Source organism: Delphinus delphis, chromosome X (genome assembly GCF_949987515.2).
Source record: "Delphinus delphis chromosome X, mDelDel1.2, whole genome shotgun sequence".
NCBI lineage: Eukaryota > Metazoa > Chordata > Mammalia > Artiodactyla > Delphinidae > Delphinus > Delphinus delphis.
The window spans coordinates 90049675-90068699 of record NC_082704.1 but is presented as its reverse complement, the minus strand read 5'-3'; the positions used below and the strand labels follow the sequence as shown (position 1 = coordinate 90068699).

Below are 19025 nucleotides of genomic sequence, written 5' to 3'. Positions count from 1 at the left end.
AATGAGTGAACAAATGGTAACATCAAAGGAGTTAAGCAGAGGAGGTGATGCTGATAGAAAGTTGAAACTGGAACTGAACATTTTCAGACTCCTTTTTCCAAAGGAAAATCAAACAAATAATAAAGGTCCATTTTCTATGCATCCTAATGCCGTGTCACTTAATTAGGAAATCATGATGTGGAAAAAAATGTCTTTCTGGATTACATTTGACTAGGGTACCAAAAGCACTATGAATAAAAGGAAAAACTGATAAACTGAACCACATCAAAACTAAAACCTTTTGCTCTGCAAAAGTATCTGTAAAAGGGTAAGGTACAGATTGTGAAAAATTTGCAAATCAAAGAACTCTCAAAACTGAACAGTAAAATAATCAAAAAATGGGCAAAAGGCATTTCACAGAAGAGGATATACAGATTGCAAATAAGCACGTGGAAAGATGTTCCACATCATTAGCTATTAGCGAAAGGCAAAGTAAGACATCAGGACACATTTATAAAAATGACCTAACTAAAAAATAGTGACAACACCAAATGCTGGTGAGGATGCAGAGAAACTGGAATGCTCACACATTGCTGCTGGGAATGTAAAATGGCACAGTCACTCTGAAAAACATTTTGGAAGTTTCTTAAGAAACTGTAACTACCATGTGAGCCAGCAATTGCACTACTGGGTATTTATCCCAGAAAAGTGAAAACTTATGTTCACACAAAAACCTGTACATGAGTGTTCATAGGAGCTTCATTTGTAATACCAAAACCTGGAACTAGTCCATGTGTCCTTCAGTGGGTGAAAGGGTGAAAAAACCTGGTACATCCCAGAAGGTTACATGCTATATGATTTCATTTATAGAACATTCTTGAAATGACAAAATTATAGAAATGGAGAACACATGTGGCTATAAAAGGGCAACATGAGGGATTCTTGTGGTGATGGAATGTTCTGTATCTTTTATTTATTTATTTTATTTATTTATTTTTTTGCGGTACGCGGGCCTCTCACCACTGTGGCCTCTCCCGTTGCGGAGCACAGGCTCCAGATGCGCAGGCCCAGCAGCCACGGCCCACGGGCCCAGCCGCTCCGCGGCATGCAGGATCCTCCAGGTCCGGGGCACGAATCCGCATCCCCTGCATCGGCAGGCGGACTCTCAACCACTGCGCCACCAGGGAAGCCCAATGTTCTGTATCTTAATTGTACTGACGTCAATATCCTGTTGTGACATTGTACTACCATTTTGCAATATGTTACCACTGGGGGAAACTGGATGAAGAGTACACAGGATCTCTGTGTATTATTTCTCACAACAGCATGAGAACCCACAGTTATCTCAGTAAAAATTTCAATGAAAAAAATGGAAATACACATAAAACCTTTGGGCTGACGTCTGTCTGTGTACATTCAGGAACTATGATCAGGTCACTGGTTGCACAGGAGTCAGTTGTGAAAAAAAAAACCTCAGTTGTTCTCTAAAAGCTAATTAGGACAAATGATGAACTCATAATAGCAAATTATTTAGCAGGCTGTAAACCAAAAAGGTGTAGAAATGTAGCAGTTGGATTCTTTTTCCTGACTATAGCACTTCTGCTATTCAATCTATTTTCTCCACATATTAAAAGCCTGAAGAGGCCATGATGGTTGAAATAGAAGTGACATTACTGCAACAAATAAAAGAATATTTGAGAGAAAGAAGAGTTTCTAATATTTTGACAATCTATGATACTCCATAAAGCCTTGTGCTGTGTATGCCCCAGGAGGACTGAGGAAGCAAAGCGTGGAGAGGGTAAGACAGGTCTAAGGAACCACTTAGATGATATTAGACTTTTACAAATAATTGATATCAAATCTGCCCATCTAGTGCACAAAAACAAAATAGACGTTGGCACCATTTTAACCTGATAATCCATGGAAAAAGGACTATTTTTTTATTGAGAAAACATTCAGTCATTTCCTTATAAACACTGAAAGCAAATAAAGGGAAAATTTAAAGGTAAAATGTAACAATAACTCTTATAATATATCTCCTCTCAATTAAACAGGCCAATCACCCTAAAGACAAGTATTTTTCAGCCTGAATATTTATCAGACTACATAACCCACTGTACCAATTGCATTTAGATTTTGTAACAAAACCTTTTCTATAAAAGTTAGTACAGCTAGAAGTGAATATAAATCAGTCCCCCTTTACACATTTTAACACATCGAAAGCTATATGCTACGTACATCAACCAACAGTTTTCTCAAAGTAATGGGGCTTTAGACGAATATCAGAATTGGTATTTGTGGCAAAGAACCAGACAGAATAGCAAGCAGGGATTTTTCCAGTTAACCTATTATCTTCTAAGTTTACCGTTTAATTATCGCAGTACAATTTAACTGATAAGTATTTCAGTACTTGAAGCATGAGCTCTACAGAACAAGAAGCCGCAGGTTATAGTAACAGGGTTTGGATCTGACAAACAATTGCAGCGTTGATCAAACGTTGTCTTCTCGTCGTTGAATGACTGGGTCTGCAGTTCCTCGTCGCTGGTGGGGCCGTCCTCTGATTCTTTCATGGTGGTAGTCTTGTCTTGGCTGGTGGCACGCCAACTTTCTTTGTTTTCGTCCTCAACCTCCTCACGTTGTGGATCTTTGGAAATCAGCTGTCTGGCCAGTTTGATGTTCAGTCCTTGGTTGCAGTGAAGCTTCCTTTTCATTTCGAACTGCCACTGTTTCTCTTGTTTGTCCAGGAAGATTTTGCTGGTGTGCGCCCCATCCTTCTTCGGCTCCCGCCCTGGATAGTTGAGCTCCGAGGTATCAGTGGTGGCTAATTTATTAGCTAAGCTGTCGAGGGTCATGGCTTCTTTAGTTTCGAAATCACTCTTTGCACCTCCTTCCTGTCCTCCTCCAGACCGAGCTGGCGAGCGCCGGGCTCATTCATCTTCATGAAATCGCAGTTTCTGTACGCTGGGCGGTAGGTCGCCAGGAAGTTCGACTCATCCCACTTCTGGGACTTCCCGGCCCTGGTGTCACAAAGTCCAACGCGGGTGATGCCACAGTGGTCCCCGCCGCCATCAGCGCCGCCGTCAACGCTTGGGGGGGGGAGGGGAGGCCAAGAGGACCTATGTTTTTGTTTGTTTGTTTGTTTAATAATGTAAGATAGGAAATCTGCCTTCGTTGCACATGAAACGGGGAAGCACTGTCTTGTGAATTTCTCTATCCCCTGTCTGTGTGCGGGCGGACAGTGTAAAACGTATTTCTCCCTGGGGGTCACAGGCCAAAGTTTCAAAGCCACTCCTTGGGTTGGAAAGATTGGAGACCTAGGGGCTAGAGGACCCTTCCTATCCTGACCCTCGGTTAAAGGTCCCAATGCCCAGACACTTACACTGGCTGGGAACTCCTCCCTCTGCCCCCCCCCAATCCTCCATGATCACATATTGTTTCTTCTCCTATCCAGCCCTTCGCTACTGGCTTAAATATTTCAAGAAACTCCAATTCTGCCGCCACCCTGATTCAAGTCACCACCATCTGTGGTCGGGGTCACCGTCACAGCCTCTGAACTAGCCCTCATCCCCATCACCCCTCCTGCTGCCTTCCGACCTCTCATTCACCCTCTATTCAGTGTGGTCTTTTAAAAACGCCATCAGATCTTGTCGCATCTCTCTTTCAAACCCTTTAACGGCTGCCCATTTTCTTTCACATAAAGACCCAAATCCAGAAGAGGCAGAAAGCAGCTCTATGATGGGCTCCCCCTGCACCCCAGTTCTCCGCACCCTGCCTCTAGCTTTGTATGCTGGCCTTTCGGTTCCAGGAGCGCTCTCCTCCCTTCCTGTCCCAGAGTTTCCCTGGGTTCTTCCCACAGCCTGCAGTGTCCCTTCAGATTTCAGCTCAGTCATGACTGCCTTACAAGAGCCTGTTCCCTGACCTCCAAAGCAGATAGGGTGCTTTCATGGCCTCTCTTATCGTCCTTGACAGCACTCGGAGTTGTGGCAATTATGTTTATTATCTGTGTACACTAGATGGTCAAGTCCAAGACACAGGGGAAGGTGTCTGTTTTTCTCAGGATTGTCTTCAGCTTCACAACATGATGCTGTAGCTGGCATATAGTAGGTATTACCACAATATTTATGGAATGAAGAATAAATGGTAGGTGACAGGTAATTGGAAGACTGAGATTTGTGAGTGGAGAAAAGGGGACTCCAGAGTTTTCACTGTCAGTTACAATTTGTTCAATCAGTCACATGAGAAAAACACCCCACATGTGGAAGTTGGGGACTGTCCCAAAGAGTGACTTCGGAACATTCTGTCTTTCACAGGCCTCATATTTCATAGGCAGTGACAGTCTTCTCAAAAACAAAAAGGAAATTAAGATCCAGTTTCACATTTTACCCTCCAGGTAGCATTCACAAGAGGTTTTTTTTTTCCCCCTTCTGATAACATTTTGCTTCCTCTTCTCTCCCTCAACGTCTTTCTACATTTTAGAACACAAAAGCAAAAGCATGAAAGAACCATAAAACTTTTACAGGGGTCTTAAGTACCTTAAGTTCAAGTTGTCCTGTATTCTCCAAAGTCCTACTAACTTCAGGAGCTCTGCAATCACTTTAAAACTGTGTTATTCATCTCAGAAAAAGAATCTCCTGATACCAGTACTCTTTGAAAAAAGCTGTATTGTGTGGTAAGGGCTTTCAGGGATTCAAAAGCTGATCTTCAGGTCTACAGGAAAACCCTCCGGTATGTGAGGGGGCAAAAAAACCAACTTTCATTATTCAGAAATACTCCAGGCCACTCTTTTCAAAAACCTGCCTGAAAGGCAGCACAGACCCGCACAAACGCAATTGGTCCTGGCTGGCAGGTACAGTGGGTCTGTGCGTGTTTAGCTGTAAACAGGATGTTGAGGGAGACGCTGAAAATCCAAAAGCAAAATCCAGTGCATTGGGATTTTGCTTTTCAGTGTACACAGCACCCACCCCACATACTGTGATCTGAACATACAAGCTGTTCAAGATAGAATGAGTCAGCCCTCCCGAAGTTCTTGAGTTTTCTGAAATGCAGTAACACGTTGGCGGTTCATGCTAGGGCAAGAGTACCGTGATTGTGACCTTGTGACCTGGGCCACAGACAAAATATTTTAAAGAAATCACCAGGTATTACAGATCTCAGTTGCACATTATTTAAAAGTAATCTGCTTCATGAAAGTTGCCCTAAGAAAAATCCAAATTTTGAGTGTTTGCCATCAAGCTAAAAACTCTCAATCTAGTCAACATTACCACAAGCCGAAAATTTAGAAAAGATCGGCGCTCTTTCCAACATTCCTCTTTACACGATTCACTTGTTATTGCCCTAGGACAAGGGCTGAGCAGATAGGTCTGTGGTTCTACCACACACACACACACGCACACACACACACACGCACATACACACACACACCCGAGACTGACAAAAACTTTCCTAGTCAATGACACGTTATATGAAATTTAGATACAGACCTAGAAAGCCCTTCTTTCAACAAATATTTAGTGTGACCATTGACTGTATGTCCAGTAGGAGAACCTTCATTCTGAATGCACAAAAGTGAGGTTGTGCTTCAGTGGTCTTCAATGGGTTAATATTTGATAAATACATCTAAATATGCATGCTGTTCTATCATCACAGTTTTAAAATACATTTAAAAAGTCACTGATATTTAAACTAACTGATTGTTAAGCCTGACGGTAGATCACTCCACGGTTTCATTTCTTCCACTAAGAATCATTTCCCTTCCATGCAGCCATTCTCCAAATGCGGTAAATACAGGAATTGGTCCAAAAGGAGAACTAAGCCAGGAACCAGAAATTCTCAACCAAAGGTTGGAACACCTAAGAAACCAAAAGCTACCATAAACAAGGAAGGTATCCCAGATGTCCTACTGGGTGCCATTGGTGAGAAATTAGTAAAACAATGAGAAGCAGTCAGCTTTTTTGGGACCAATCATGCTGCCAGAAGTGGAGATTAATACTAGTTCAGCCATGTAGCATCTGAAGGTGTACATCAGTCCACCCAAGAATTGTCCACAGTACTTGGAGAATTATGTTGGATATTGTGTAATATAAAAATAAAAGTGCTATTTGGTTTTGAATCTATATTTCTCTCTCTCATATTCCAAACCCAAATTTCTGATATTCTATTAAATATCCCTGCCTTAGGTTGGGTTCCCTTGGAAGCTGACCCTGAGACAAGGACTCGAGTGCAAGTAGTTTACTCAGGAGGAGATTTGCCGAAAATACTGGTAGGGGATGGGGGAAGTGAGACAGAGAAGGGCAGGAGGCAAAGGATGCATTGGAAAAGCAGTTCCTACTGTAGGCAACTAGAGCTTAATGCTCCTGAGAAACTCTAGAAGTCAATGTAGAAGAGTTACCCCCATGGCCTACCTCCACCCCACTGGCGAAGGAGCTAGAGTATATTTATACATCAGTTGCTGCCATCTGGACTTCAGGCCTGCTGGGAGAGGGGAGGGGCATGAATCCCTTGCACTCTGGATTCCTGGTGGAGCCTGGGGAGTGGATGGCCAACTTACTGATGCGTGCAGACTCGTGTTGGCTTCTTTCCTTCCCTGTTTCACAAGCCCTCTCCTGCTATCCTGCCCCCTGGGATCACAGTCCCAAATGAAAGCCTTTTTCTCCGGCTCTGCTTTTGCAGGAGGAACCCAAACTAAGAGAAGGATTGTGTACTTCATCGTTAATTCCTAAACAATCGTTGGCACATGTCCATATTCTGCGGCAGATGTCCATATTTCTGCAAAGTGGGTGAATGAACTGAGGGAAGTGAACAAAAATCTTTTGAAAGGAAGAGCCTGGAAATATGGGCAGATCTAGAGAGGTTCAGTGAGACAGTGGTTTTCCATCTTTTTCATTGTAAGTTTTAAAGCAGTAATTTAAAAAAAAATTTATTTATTTATTCATTTATTTTTGGCTGTGTTGGGTCTTCATTGCTGTGCACAGACTTTCTCTAGTTGTGGCGAGCAGGGGCTACTCTTTTGTTGTGGTGCACAGGCTTCTCATTGTGGTGGCTTCTCTTGTTGTGGAGCACGGGCTCTAGGCTAGCAGGCTTCAGTAGTTGCGGCACGTGGGCTCAGTAGTTGTGGCGCACGGGCTTCGTTGCTCCGCAGCATGTGGGATCTTCCCGGACCAGGGCTCGAACCCGTGTCCCCTGCATGGGCAGGTGGATTCTTAACCACTGCACCACCAGGGAAGCCCAGTAAACCTTGTTTTACAAATTAAATATTACATAGAATTACAGAATAAAAATTGGTAAAATTGGAGCTAGGAAGCAATGGAGTTTGTCTGTCTGCGTGGAGGTAGGGACACCAGAATTCTCACTGCTTGGGATCTCAGAGGTGGCTCCTGAGACATCACAGGGACTCGGGCAGGGGGCGCCAATTGGAAAATCGCCGCAAGAGTCATTGCCCAAAGCAATTTATCCCAAGGGTTGATTTTCTGAGTGATCACTTGTTTTGAGAATGGGGGTGAGGAGATTTTCTACTGTAGTGATTCAGACCAGCATATTCATTGAGTGCAGGTCACTAAGGAGACAGGACATCAATGAGAATTTCTGACGTTACATAGTAAACATCAACTTTGCCCCCTTCCAAGAGGATAATCTAGTTTGGGAATGTTCAGTGAAGAAAAATGTCATCAGTGGGAATGTCTGCCAGGAGTTATATAGAAAATAATGGCAAAGATATCAGAAGGCAGGCCTTGCAGAAACGGGCTGAAAAGAAAAAAGAAAAGAAACGGGCTGAAGGGTGTGTAGTAGAGAAATGTTCTCCCTGCTCCCTAAAGGATGCTAAGATATTTCATGGTTAGGGAAATGAAAAGGTGCTCAACCTCTTGCTCTTGACCCTGCTTGGTCAGGGAAGGAGCTATTGATAAAATAGAACTCACACTTATCATTTTTTAATTTTATTTTTTAATTGAAGTATAGTTGATTTACAATGTTGTGTTAGTTTCAGGTGTACAGCAAAAGTGATTCCGTTATACACACATACACACACACACACACACACACACACACACACACATATTCTTTTTCAGATTTTTTTCCCTTATAGGTTATTACAAAATATTGAGTATAGTTCCCTGTGCTATACAGTAGGTCCTTGTTGTTTATTTTATATATAGTAGTGTATATATGTTAATCCCAAAGTCCTAATTTATCCCTCCCCCCCACCTACTTTCCCCTTTGGTAACCATAAGTTTGTTTTCTATGTCTGTGAGTCTGTTTCTGTTTTGTAAATAAGTTCATTTGTATCATTTTTTTAGATCCCACATATAAGCGATATCATATATTTGTCTTTCTCTGTCTGGCTTACTTCACTTAGTATAAAAATCTCTAGGGACTTCCCTGGTGGCACAGTGGTTAAAAATCCGCTTGCCAATGCAGTGGACACAGGTTCAATCCCTGGTCTGGGAAAATCCTACATGCTGTGGAACAACTAAGCCCGCGTGCCACAACTACTGAGCCCGCGTGCCACAACTACTGAAGCCCGTGAGCCTAGAGCCCATGCTCCGCAACAAGAGAAGCCACCGCAATGAGAAGCCCGCGCACCGCAACGCAGAGTAGCCTCCACTCGCCGCAACTAGAGAAAGCCCGTGCACAGCACCAAAGACCCAACACAGCCCCAAAAAAATCAAATTAAAAAAAAGGAAACTCTCTAGGTCCATCCATGTTGCTGCAAATGGCATTATTTCATTCTTTTTACGGCTGAGTAATATTCCATTGTGTATATATATCACGTCTTCTTTATTCATCTGTCGATGGACATTTAGGTTGCTTCCATGTCTTGGCTATTGTAAATAGTGCTGCTGTGAACATTGGGGTACATGTATCTTCTTGAATTATGGTTTTCTCCAGGTATATTCGTTAAAAAACTGAAAATAGAGCTACCATGTGATCCTTAAAAGCTTATCAACTATTTTTATTTATAAACATTATAAAATTAGAGTCCAGAAAGTATTATTAAGGCTTAGATGGAAATACTGAAAGTCAGATCATCCAAGCTCTTACCTGCCTGGCTGCGAAGACTGAGGACCAGAAAGTTATGGTGACTTGCCCAGGGTCACACAGGTGGTTAGTGGCACAGCCAGCACTAAAAATCCAGATCCTCTGGGACTGCTCTGGCAGCACACTTTCCTATTTGCTACCTGCCACCTCTAGAAGTGGTAGGAGCCAGGGGTCCCAATGTGGGTCTCATATTCCAATCAGATATTGACATCCCTGTCTCCTTGGCCTGTGCCATTCCCCAGTAGCACCAGCACTTTAAAAGAAGAAAAGAAGGAGCCAAACGGCCATTTTCAGAAGTATTAAAAACCTGAAACTCGGGCCCTCTGAAGCTCAAGTTCAAACATGAGGGGCGGGCTTCCCTGGTGGCGCAGTGGTTGAGAGTCCGCCTGCCGATGCGGGGGACACGGGTTCGTGCCCCGGTCCGGGAAGATCCCACATGCCGTGGAGCGGCTGGGCCCGTGAGCCATGGCCGCTGAGCCTGCGCGTCCGGAGCCTGTGCTCCACAACGGGAGAGGCCACAGCAGTGAGAGGCCCGCGTACCGCAAAACAAAACAAAACAAAACAAAAACATGAGGGGCTAGCAAGTTCAGCTGGAGGCACAAGTGAGAAAGTTTTTGGGGCAAGGTATCTATAGGCCAGCTGACCAAGTTTTGTAGCTCTGGATGAGCCATAGTCAAATTAGAAAAGCAATAATGTGATCTAGGGCAGCGGAATTCAATTTTGCTGACAACACTGAGGTTCCTTGAGGGAGACCTTTAAAGATGACATTATAGCAGGATTATTTCCCATGTGTACAAATATGGCTGGGGAGAAAAACACACACACACAGATATAACCCAGCGTGTGAGCCATTCTCTTCTGGAAACAAATTTTCTTGTTATTATACATCTGTATTTTAGAAAGAGTATTATAAAAACAGCAAGAGAGTGTAATAGAAAAGGAAATGAAATGCTGCAATTCTTTTTTATGATATTTCACACACAAAAAGAAAAATAACTCCCAGAATCATCAGATTTCTTAGAAGATGCAGTAAGTATATTATTAGCATCCGCACGACTCACTAACAAGATGTTACGTGCAGGGAGGTGGGGCAGGAAAGCTGTCATCAGATTCCGGTCAATGATTTATAGTATTTGTGACTCTACCACATGCAAAGAGTGTCAGCTGACAATTTATTCTGGCTGATGTAACCCGACAGAATCTTCTTCCTTTCTGACAACCGGTCCAGTAACTAAGGTTAACACATTTCAGCTCTAATCAACAGAAGTAAACCTAGCAGTGGAGTTTGGTGCTATCTTAGTCATGCCAACGTGTTGCCTGTCAAACTTCACTGAGCATCAGAACCCCCTGATTCAGTAGAGCTTGGGGCAGGCCGAGTTCCGGAAGTTGTATTTTCTAGCAAGTTCCCAGGTGATGCTAATGGTGTTGGTCCAGGAGCTGCCATGAGAACTACTGGAGTAGAAGATATCCTGCCCCATCTGGTAGGTGACTCAGACAAGTCCAGATCCACAGCTGGAGGCAATACTCCCTATTCTCTGGAAAGCCAAGCAAGCACAAAATGGAGTACAAAGGGAGAGAAGTTCATTCTGCCCGAGGGGGACCAAGAAAGCTTCGTATATAGGTCTTTTTTTATACTAGGCACTGAGGTGAAGAGAAGCCAGGGAAGGTGACATCAGGCAGAGGATGGTGAAGGTGGCCCATCGCAGATGAGTACAAATGGTTTGGGGGACTGATCTGTAATATGTGGCAGCACTAGGATTGCTATACCCTTTATAACAATATACAAGAAGGGGCCCATCACTCTTCGTTTAATCAAACATTCACATTGACGACTTGTGGTGATTGCACATGTAGAAAGAAAAGTAAAAGAAGGAATTGGCAGGGTGGGTTCTCTGGCATTCCCTCCAACTGATGCTCCACTGTTGTCTGCACTTTCTCAGTACAAACCAGAATCGCATGAATAATTATTCTGCAAAGGCAGAGTAAATTTCTCTTAGCTGATAACTTTCCCCCAGGGAATTGTCATTGTAACAGGTTGCATAGACCTATACATACTTAATAGGATGGTGGGTTGGTGCTATTTTAGGCATCTAAGTAGCGGTTGCAGGATATGTTCTTTTGGACAATGCAACTTTCTTGACGCCCCTGAAACCTCATCTCCCAGATGGTCCCCCACAGGTGAGACTGGCCATATTTGTCCAAGCATCAAACAGCCAATCTCTCAGTGGCTCTCATGGCTCACTTTTTACAAGGACTCCAAATAACACTAGACGGAAAGTATGTAACATGTAGATATCACGTTTCTGATGTCCTATGTGTCCCCTGTAGCTGCTGATGCACACGGGAGGGGCTTGAGAAATGCTCTCATTAGTAAATAGCAGGGATCAATGCAGGTGGACCCATCAGACAGTCATTGTTTGGGGTTGTCCCAGCTGAGGGCTGCCTTAGCCTTAATAGAAAATCCTCCTGCAGTGGATGGACTCAGTTCTTCAAAGAGATTGGCCCCCATCCCAATGCAAAACGGTCACTTTCGATAATTGTGCTCAAAATGACATATTTTATCATCAGTTTTTTTGAGAAGTATACACTTAAAAAAAAAGACAAAGCAGAAAATTGCTTCACGGCTCAGGCAATATATCTCTGTCTCTATTGTTTGTTGAAGTCTTATTAGGGTCAGTTGTGCCCTGAATTATTCCATTTCCTATTTCTCTGTGCCATTATACTTCCAAATATTTCAGAAATAAAGTCCCTTTTCTTTTTCATTTTACTTTTTCATGGGGAAGTATTGAATATGACAGGGCCTGCCATCATCTAATGAGAAATGGCTCTTGGGCAACTTATAACTATTATTAAGATGACATTTGCCCCTCTGAGTATCAACAAGAAACTGAGATGCATGGACTCGAAAAGAAAGCCATGAAGGACCAAAGAGAAGACAATAGCCAAAGAAAAATAGATGAATCAGGTTTATGAATTTAGGCTTGGTCTGGTAACATTTTCCAAGGCATTTGGAAAATTTTTCCTATAGAGAAAAACAGAATAAGGCAAAGAGACATGAGGAAAGTGAGATTCAGTATATCGTGAGGTTTATTATTTTTCAGTAAGCTGCTTGCGTTAGTGACCCAATCTTCTTACAAAGAAAAAGAGAAATCCCTCCCTTTGTCTGTTCATCAAGGAACCTGTAGTAGAGAAAGTCTTTTCCAGATCAGTTCCAAACTACAAGATAAAAATCATTCGTATGACATGTGTATATATGTAATGCATTGCTGCAAAACTGATACTGGGTAGCACACTGCAGACACGAAGTCATGTATGAGAAAACCACCGTCAAGTACTGAATACTTACAAACACCGATTTTCTTTTTTGACAACATAATGAAAAGTTTCAAAGCACTCCTGTCTTTCAAATTATAGTACCGTTTTGTTTTATGGTTTTCTTTTCTTTTTTTTTTTCATTTTAACATCTTTATTGGAGTATAATTGCTTTACAATGATATGTTAGTTTCAGCTTCACAACAAAATGAATCAGTTATATCTATACATATGTTCCCATATCTCTTCCCGCTTGCGTCTCCCTCCCTCCCACCCTCCCTATCCCACCCCTCTAGGTGGTCCCAAAACACCGAGCTGATCTCCCTGTGCTATGCGGCTGCTTCCCACTAGCTATCTACCTTACGTTTGGTAGTGTATATATGTCCATGCCTCTCTCTCGCTTTGTCATATGGTTTTATTTTCTGATCGATCTTTAGATACGTGCCAATAGTCATGGGGGTGAGGGTGGGTATGAAGATGAAATCACAGACTCAAAACTGTTGCACCTAATGCTTCGAATCTTGAAAGTCAGAGCAGATGCTTGAGTTATGAATTGCAGTTGTGTGTGGAAACAATCTGGCAGCAACCGAACACTGAATAGCAACTGTTCTCCAGAAAACAGTTTGTCTCCTTTGGTAGCATGGTTAATGCTTGAAGGATGAAAGGTCATTTGAAATTTTGGAAGCATGGAAGCAGGCACATAGAAGGTTCGATTTTATTGCGGGGGCTGGGGTCATATCTGGTCCTGTCACTTTTACCTAGATTTCCCAAATCTCTGAGTTGGAAGGAACTCAACATTTATCTAGGCCGGTGCTTCTCAAACTTTAATGTGCTTGTGAATCATATAGAGATCTTGTTAAAATGCAATTTTTTTTTTTTTTTTTTTTTTGCGGTACGCGGGCCTCTCACTGTTGTGGCCTCTCCCGTTGCGGAGCACAGGCTCCGGACGCGCAGGCTCAGCGGCCATGGCTCAAGGGCCTAGCCGCTCCGCGGCATGTGGGATCTTCCCGGACCGGGGCACGAACCCATGTCCCCTGCATCGGCAGGCGGACTCTCAACCACTGCGCCACCAGGGAAGCCCTAAAATGCAAATTTTGATTCAGCAGGCATGGAGGAGGGGCCTGAGATTCTGTAGGTCTAATAAGGTCCCGGGTAAGGCCAGTACTGCTGGTCTGTGGAGCACGTATTGAGCAGCAAGGTCTAAGACCAATTTTGTTTGTTTGTTTTACTTTCACTTCTCTGACATTCTAGTGTTTTGTAATTACGTCACAGGTAATTTGTTACCAACACTAGTGAAGCCACGAAGGTTTTTTTTTTCCCATTGTAACTATACGAGTAGGTGTATCTATTGCATATTTCTGTCTCTGTCTCTATTTACATCTGTATCTATGAATGAAAGTCATTTAAGGTTATCCCCATAATAATGTTATTCTCCTTGACATCTAGCTTCTGACACACTATCCTTAGTAGGAGAGAAAAAGGTAGATTCCTGCCAGGGAATTACACATAGGTCTGGTTATACCTTTGGGAATGTGTTATACATGTGAATGTCACCTGCCATGAGTGGAGAAACGATTGAGAATTGCCAGTCTAGTTTAATCTCTCAATCGATGATTTGAAAATCAGGTCACATTAAATAAATGAATAAATCTGTATTGGATATCTTTAATTTACAAAAATAATATACTTCAATTCAACAAATTTAAGCAGTGAATATCTGTGCAAAGGAAGAAGTAATCAATTCTATGTATTCCCTCCAACCCTCCCTTAACTGTTGTGTGTACTTCCTGATGGAGTTTTTCTATACTTATACAAACATATTTTTAATAAAGTATATCAAGTTCTCTGCAAGTTGCTGTTCTTTAATATTTTGGAAACAGCTATTGCAGGTCTATTAGAAAAATGCAACCAAGCATTCTTCTAATTTTCTCAAGTAATTTTCTTGAGCTTTAATTCCACTTTTGTGATCCATAACTAGTTTTATTAAGAGGAAGTTGAATACCAATCAAAGCATTTTCCTAGGACAGTAGAATGTAAGTTCCATGAATGCCAAGATCTTTGTCTGGATCAGATGTATCCCAAGATCCAACAAAGGAGCCTGATACACAGTAAGTGCCTGATAAATATGTATTTAATAAATCAACGTCAGCCAGACAGTATCAGGACAATTGGGAAGTGGGTGGGGGAATAGACTGTCAAGGGAAGGGGCTGAGGCATAACGTATCTAGTAAATGTTTGCCCTTGACAACATCCAGTAAGAATCAACACATTAGTTGGGTAAATTTTGTCTGTGTCTCAATTTTGTTTAAGGACTGGTCACATAACAAAATGGTTCTTCTTGATCCTAGAAATGTGATAAAGTAGATAGGCATTTTACTTGCCTTTTTAATGTACTAAACCTTTATATATATATATATGTTTTTGCCCCCAGTTCTTTCCAATTTTCAGAAAACATTCATTCATTCATTGGACAAATATTTCTATCCTTAGCACCAGGATCTAGGGGGCTTGTATATAGATCTTGGCAGTAGAATTAGAGAGTGAGGGCAGGATGGAAGAAATACCAAGAACCCTCATCCTTAGCACAGAATGCTGGAAATTTTCACAACCGCTCAATAATTATCATGCTCAACCTCCAAGTAAGAGAAACCTGAGTATTCATTTTGTGAATTGGGAGAAAAAGAGGCTTGGCCATATTTTGTACTGTGCTGATAACCCTTAAATGCACTCTTCCATGGATGCTGGGTCCATCTGGGGACAAAAAATCATCAAGTGATGTGGTTTTCAGATGATCTAGGACATTCTAGAATTTTGAAGTTGCTATGCAAAGAGGAAAACAAAGACTCCTTGCTTCAGGGGAATTAGTTATAAAGATTTACTCAAGCTTTGAACTTGTTTGTATGCAATTCTACATCTTTTAAGATGCAAATCATTGGGACTACCCGGGTGGTGCAGCAGTTAAGAATCTGCCTGCCAACGCAGGGGACTCGGGTTCAATCCCTGGTCTGGGAAGATCCCGCATGCCACGGAGCAACTAAGCCCATGCGCCACAACTACTGAGCCTGCGCTCTAGGGCCCGTGAGCCACAACTACTGATCCAGTGTGCCACAACTGCTGAAGCCTGCATGCCTAGAGCCCATGCTCCACAACAAGAGAAGCCACCACAATAAGCCCGCACACCACAATGAAGAGCAGCCCCCGCTCATTGCAACTAGAGAAAGCCTGTGTGCAACAAAAAAGACCCGATGCAGCCATAAATAAATAAATAAATTTATATTTTAAAAAAGGTAGGGAATCTTTAAAAAAAAAAAAGATGCAAATCATTCTGTCAGATAAACCAGAGGCGATCTGTTGAAAAACTATTGTGGACTTTGGCAGTTTAGTACAAGGCCCATTTTCAAAACATTGCCTTGTGTAGTGTGGGTCATGTCAGGTGATCTCATTTTGATGCTACTTAGGGTTAATGAAGGGGCAATAATTTCTGACAGTTGGTGTTGCAATTTAGTGAATGCAGGAAGGATGCAGGAGGCCAGGTTCTATCCTTAATTTCTGTAGCTTAGAATCTTTGTGAACCTAAAGAAATTATTTAACCATACTGAGCCTCTATTTCCCCATGTACACAAAGAATACCTGGTAATATCTTCTTGACAGGGTTGTAGAAAGGATCAACTGAGATATTGTGTGGAACGTTAGCGCAACACCTGGCGTGCAGTAAGTGGTCAACAAGGTTAACTAGTATTACTACTGATAAGAATAAAACAGGGGGGAGGGATAAATTAGGAATTTGGGATTAGCAGTTACTATATACAAGATAGATAAACAACAAGGTCCTACTGTATAGCACAGGGAAGTATATTCAATATCTTGTAATAAACCATAATGAGAAAGAATATATATTTATTATATATATATAACTGAATCACTTTGCTGTACACCAGAAACTAACATGACATTGTAAATTAACTATACTTCAATTTAAAAAGAATAAAACATACATTGTAAGGATAAGAGTATTTGTACTAGTTCGTTTTACTGTAAATTCCTTATGCTTCCCTATTGGAAAAGGTCTAGCCAACACATGGGCTCAACTTCCTACTATTCAGCCAGCACTATAGTTTACTTTTAAACTTTTATTTTGCCTGGAACTTGAGGGCCAGAAAACTTGAAGGAGAAGAACACAGGAAAAAGAATACTATTTTAAAATTACACTTCCTTGCAATCTACCCTTGAACCTATTTGGTCAGATCAGTCCAGTGGTGCTGAGGACATCTTTTGTCCTCTCACTGGCCTGAGAAGAGCTGTCATGAGTTGGTTTCCCCATTCCACTTTAGCAAGCCCACTCTGAGTCATTATGGTTTCTTGGTTAAGTGCTTCTGAAACACATATTCTTTAATTGACAGGTTATTTCAGCTCCTTCAGAGCCTTTATATTCAGAGCATCTATATGCTGAGCAACCTTAATATTCAACTGTCAGAGAAAGACAAATATCATATGATATTGGTCTCGTGTGGCTGTAGGGCAGCTGCGGCATGTGGCTGCTTGAAGCAGGATCTCAGTTCCCCGACCAGGGACTGAATCTGGGCCGAGGTGGTGAGAGCGCGGAATCCTAACCGCTAGACTACCAGAGACTGACTAGTGGCTAGGAGCAGGGCCCTGGCTCTTGTCTGCTTTGACGAAAAAATTCAGCAAAGAGACAAAAAGCAGTGAGACTAGTAACGTGTTTATTAGGAGAGAAGATGCGTGCGGAGAAAGCATGGGCAGGCTCTGAGGGGACGGGGAGGGAGGGAGGGAGGGGGAGAGGGGGAGGGGGAGGGGAGGGGAGGGGGAGGGGGAGGGAGAGGGAGATGAGCTTTTGGGGTGGATTAAATCACTTATATGGGGGCAGTTTTTCCAGGTTCCCTCTGGCCAATCATCTTGCTTTGTCTGGCTTTGAGTCTGAATTTGGTCTGACTCAGGCCCTCCTCTGTGTGCATGCACATCTTTTAGCCAAGATGGATTCAAGTGCAAGGGTCTCTGGGAAGTTGACAGAACATATTATGGTCTGGCACCTCCTCCCCTGAGGATCCTTTCTGCACATGCGTAGCTTGGGGGTCTCCTTGACCTCAAGAATGAGAAATATGTGGTCTCTTTATCTCTTATCCAAGCAGGACTCAGCCCCTCATTGCTCCTGCCATTATCCTTATCTTGAAGTATCTGTTCACAGGGGACAGATTCCAGCTGCTCAGCCTAGGGCCCATCTATCTCCTGCCTCAAAACATAATACAAGTGAATTTATTTCCAAATAGAAACAGACTCACAGACATAGAAAACAAGCTTATGGTTACCAATTGGGCTAGAGGGTGGTGGAGACGGGAGAGATAAATTAGGAGTTTGGGATTAACATGTACACCCTACTGCATATAAAATAGGTAAACAACAAAGACCTACTTTGTAGCACAGGGAACTATACTCAATATCTTGTAATAACCTTAATAACCTACAGTGGAAAATGAATTCTTGCTGTACTCTTGAAACTAACACAACATGGTCAATTAACTATACTTCAATTAAAAATATTCAACTGTCATTAAATTAATATGTATATGCATAGTACAAACTGATATGAAGAAAAATTACTGCACTAAGGCTTATCATAGAAAAGCAAATATTTCAAATCTATCATAGTGTGACTGTGTGGTTTTAAGGAATGACATTTTTGATGGATGACTTAGTAGTCATAAGCTTGCATCTTCCTAAAATAACATAAACTGTTAGTCTTGTTATTGTCCCCCAAACATACATTAATCCCTTATTACTATTGGTACCGGAGGAAACAAATGAACTTTGCCTTCAGTTCATTTTCTCTAGTCTTTCCTGTTTGTTAGGTCTATACACTAACCTGAAATAAACAAAGAAACAAAGAAGCAGATACAACTATGTACAACAGAAATCAGACCGCTTCTGTCCCTTTGAACACTCATTCACTAGGCAGGAGCCAGAGTGATTTTTTAAAAAAGGAAAATGGATCACGTTATTCCCTTGCTCAAAAGGTTTTATTGTCTTTCCATTGAATCTATAAAAAGAATCCAAATTCCTCCTTCAACAGGAGTATTATTTTGATCCAACCTTGTCCCTCTCTGGCCTCATGTTCCACTGTTTCCCCTTGATCACCATCTTGCTGTTCTTCTAAACGCACAGTTTGCTTCAGCCTTGGGGACTTTGCATTTGCCCTTTTCTCTGTTTAAAGTGCTCTGTCTCTAATCTTTTGTGTTGAAAAGCTTTTATGTCTCAGCCCAAAGACCACTTCCTCAGTGAGGCCTTCCTTGACCACCCTCACCCTCCACTCTCTACCCTTCTGTTTATTATTATTATTATTACTGTTATTATTTAGCACAGCATTCAGCACCACCCAAAGTTAGGTTTATCTCTATTTTCTTATTTGCTGTCCGTCTTTTCCCACTAGTATGAAGGCAGGATCTTATGCATCTTATTCCTTGGTATATCCTCAGTGCCTGAACCAGTACCAGACACAGAGTAGGCACTCAATAAATATTTGGATGAATCATGTGGTGATGCCTCAGAGAGGTGGTATGTCTTTCTTTGGTGCCTGATAAAGTGTGCTATTATCCAACGGCAGGTTCTCCTTCAAGTTCTGCATTTGTTTAGCCGTGTCATCTTAGACAAAGTATCCGCATTCTTGAGCTGTTGTTTTTTTTTTTTCT

The 19025-nt window shown here is 42.1% G+C and overlaps 1 protein-coding gene across 1 annotated transcript; it reads right to left on the bottom strand.

The window, feature by feature from the left end:
• Positions 1-2366: 2366 nt before the first annotated feature.
• PPP1R2C (PPP1R2 family member C) lies at positions 2367-3401 on the bottom strand. The gene is given in 3 exon segments (XM_069540345.1): positions 2367-2875; positions 2878-3065; positions 3325-3401. Coding segments are annotated over 3 exon segments (774 nt in total).
• Positions 3402-19025: the final 15624 nt, after the last annotated feature.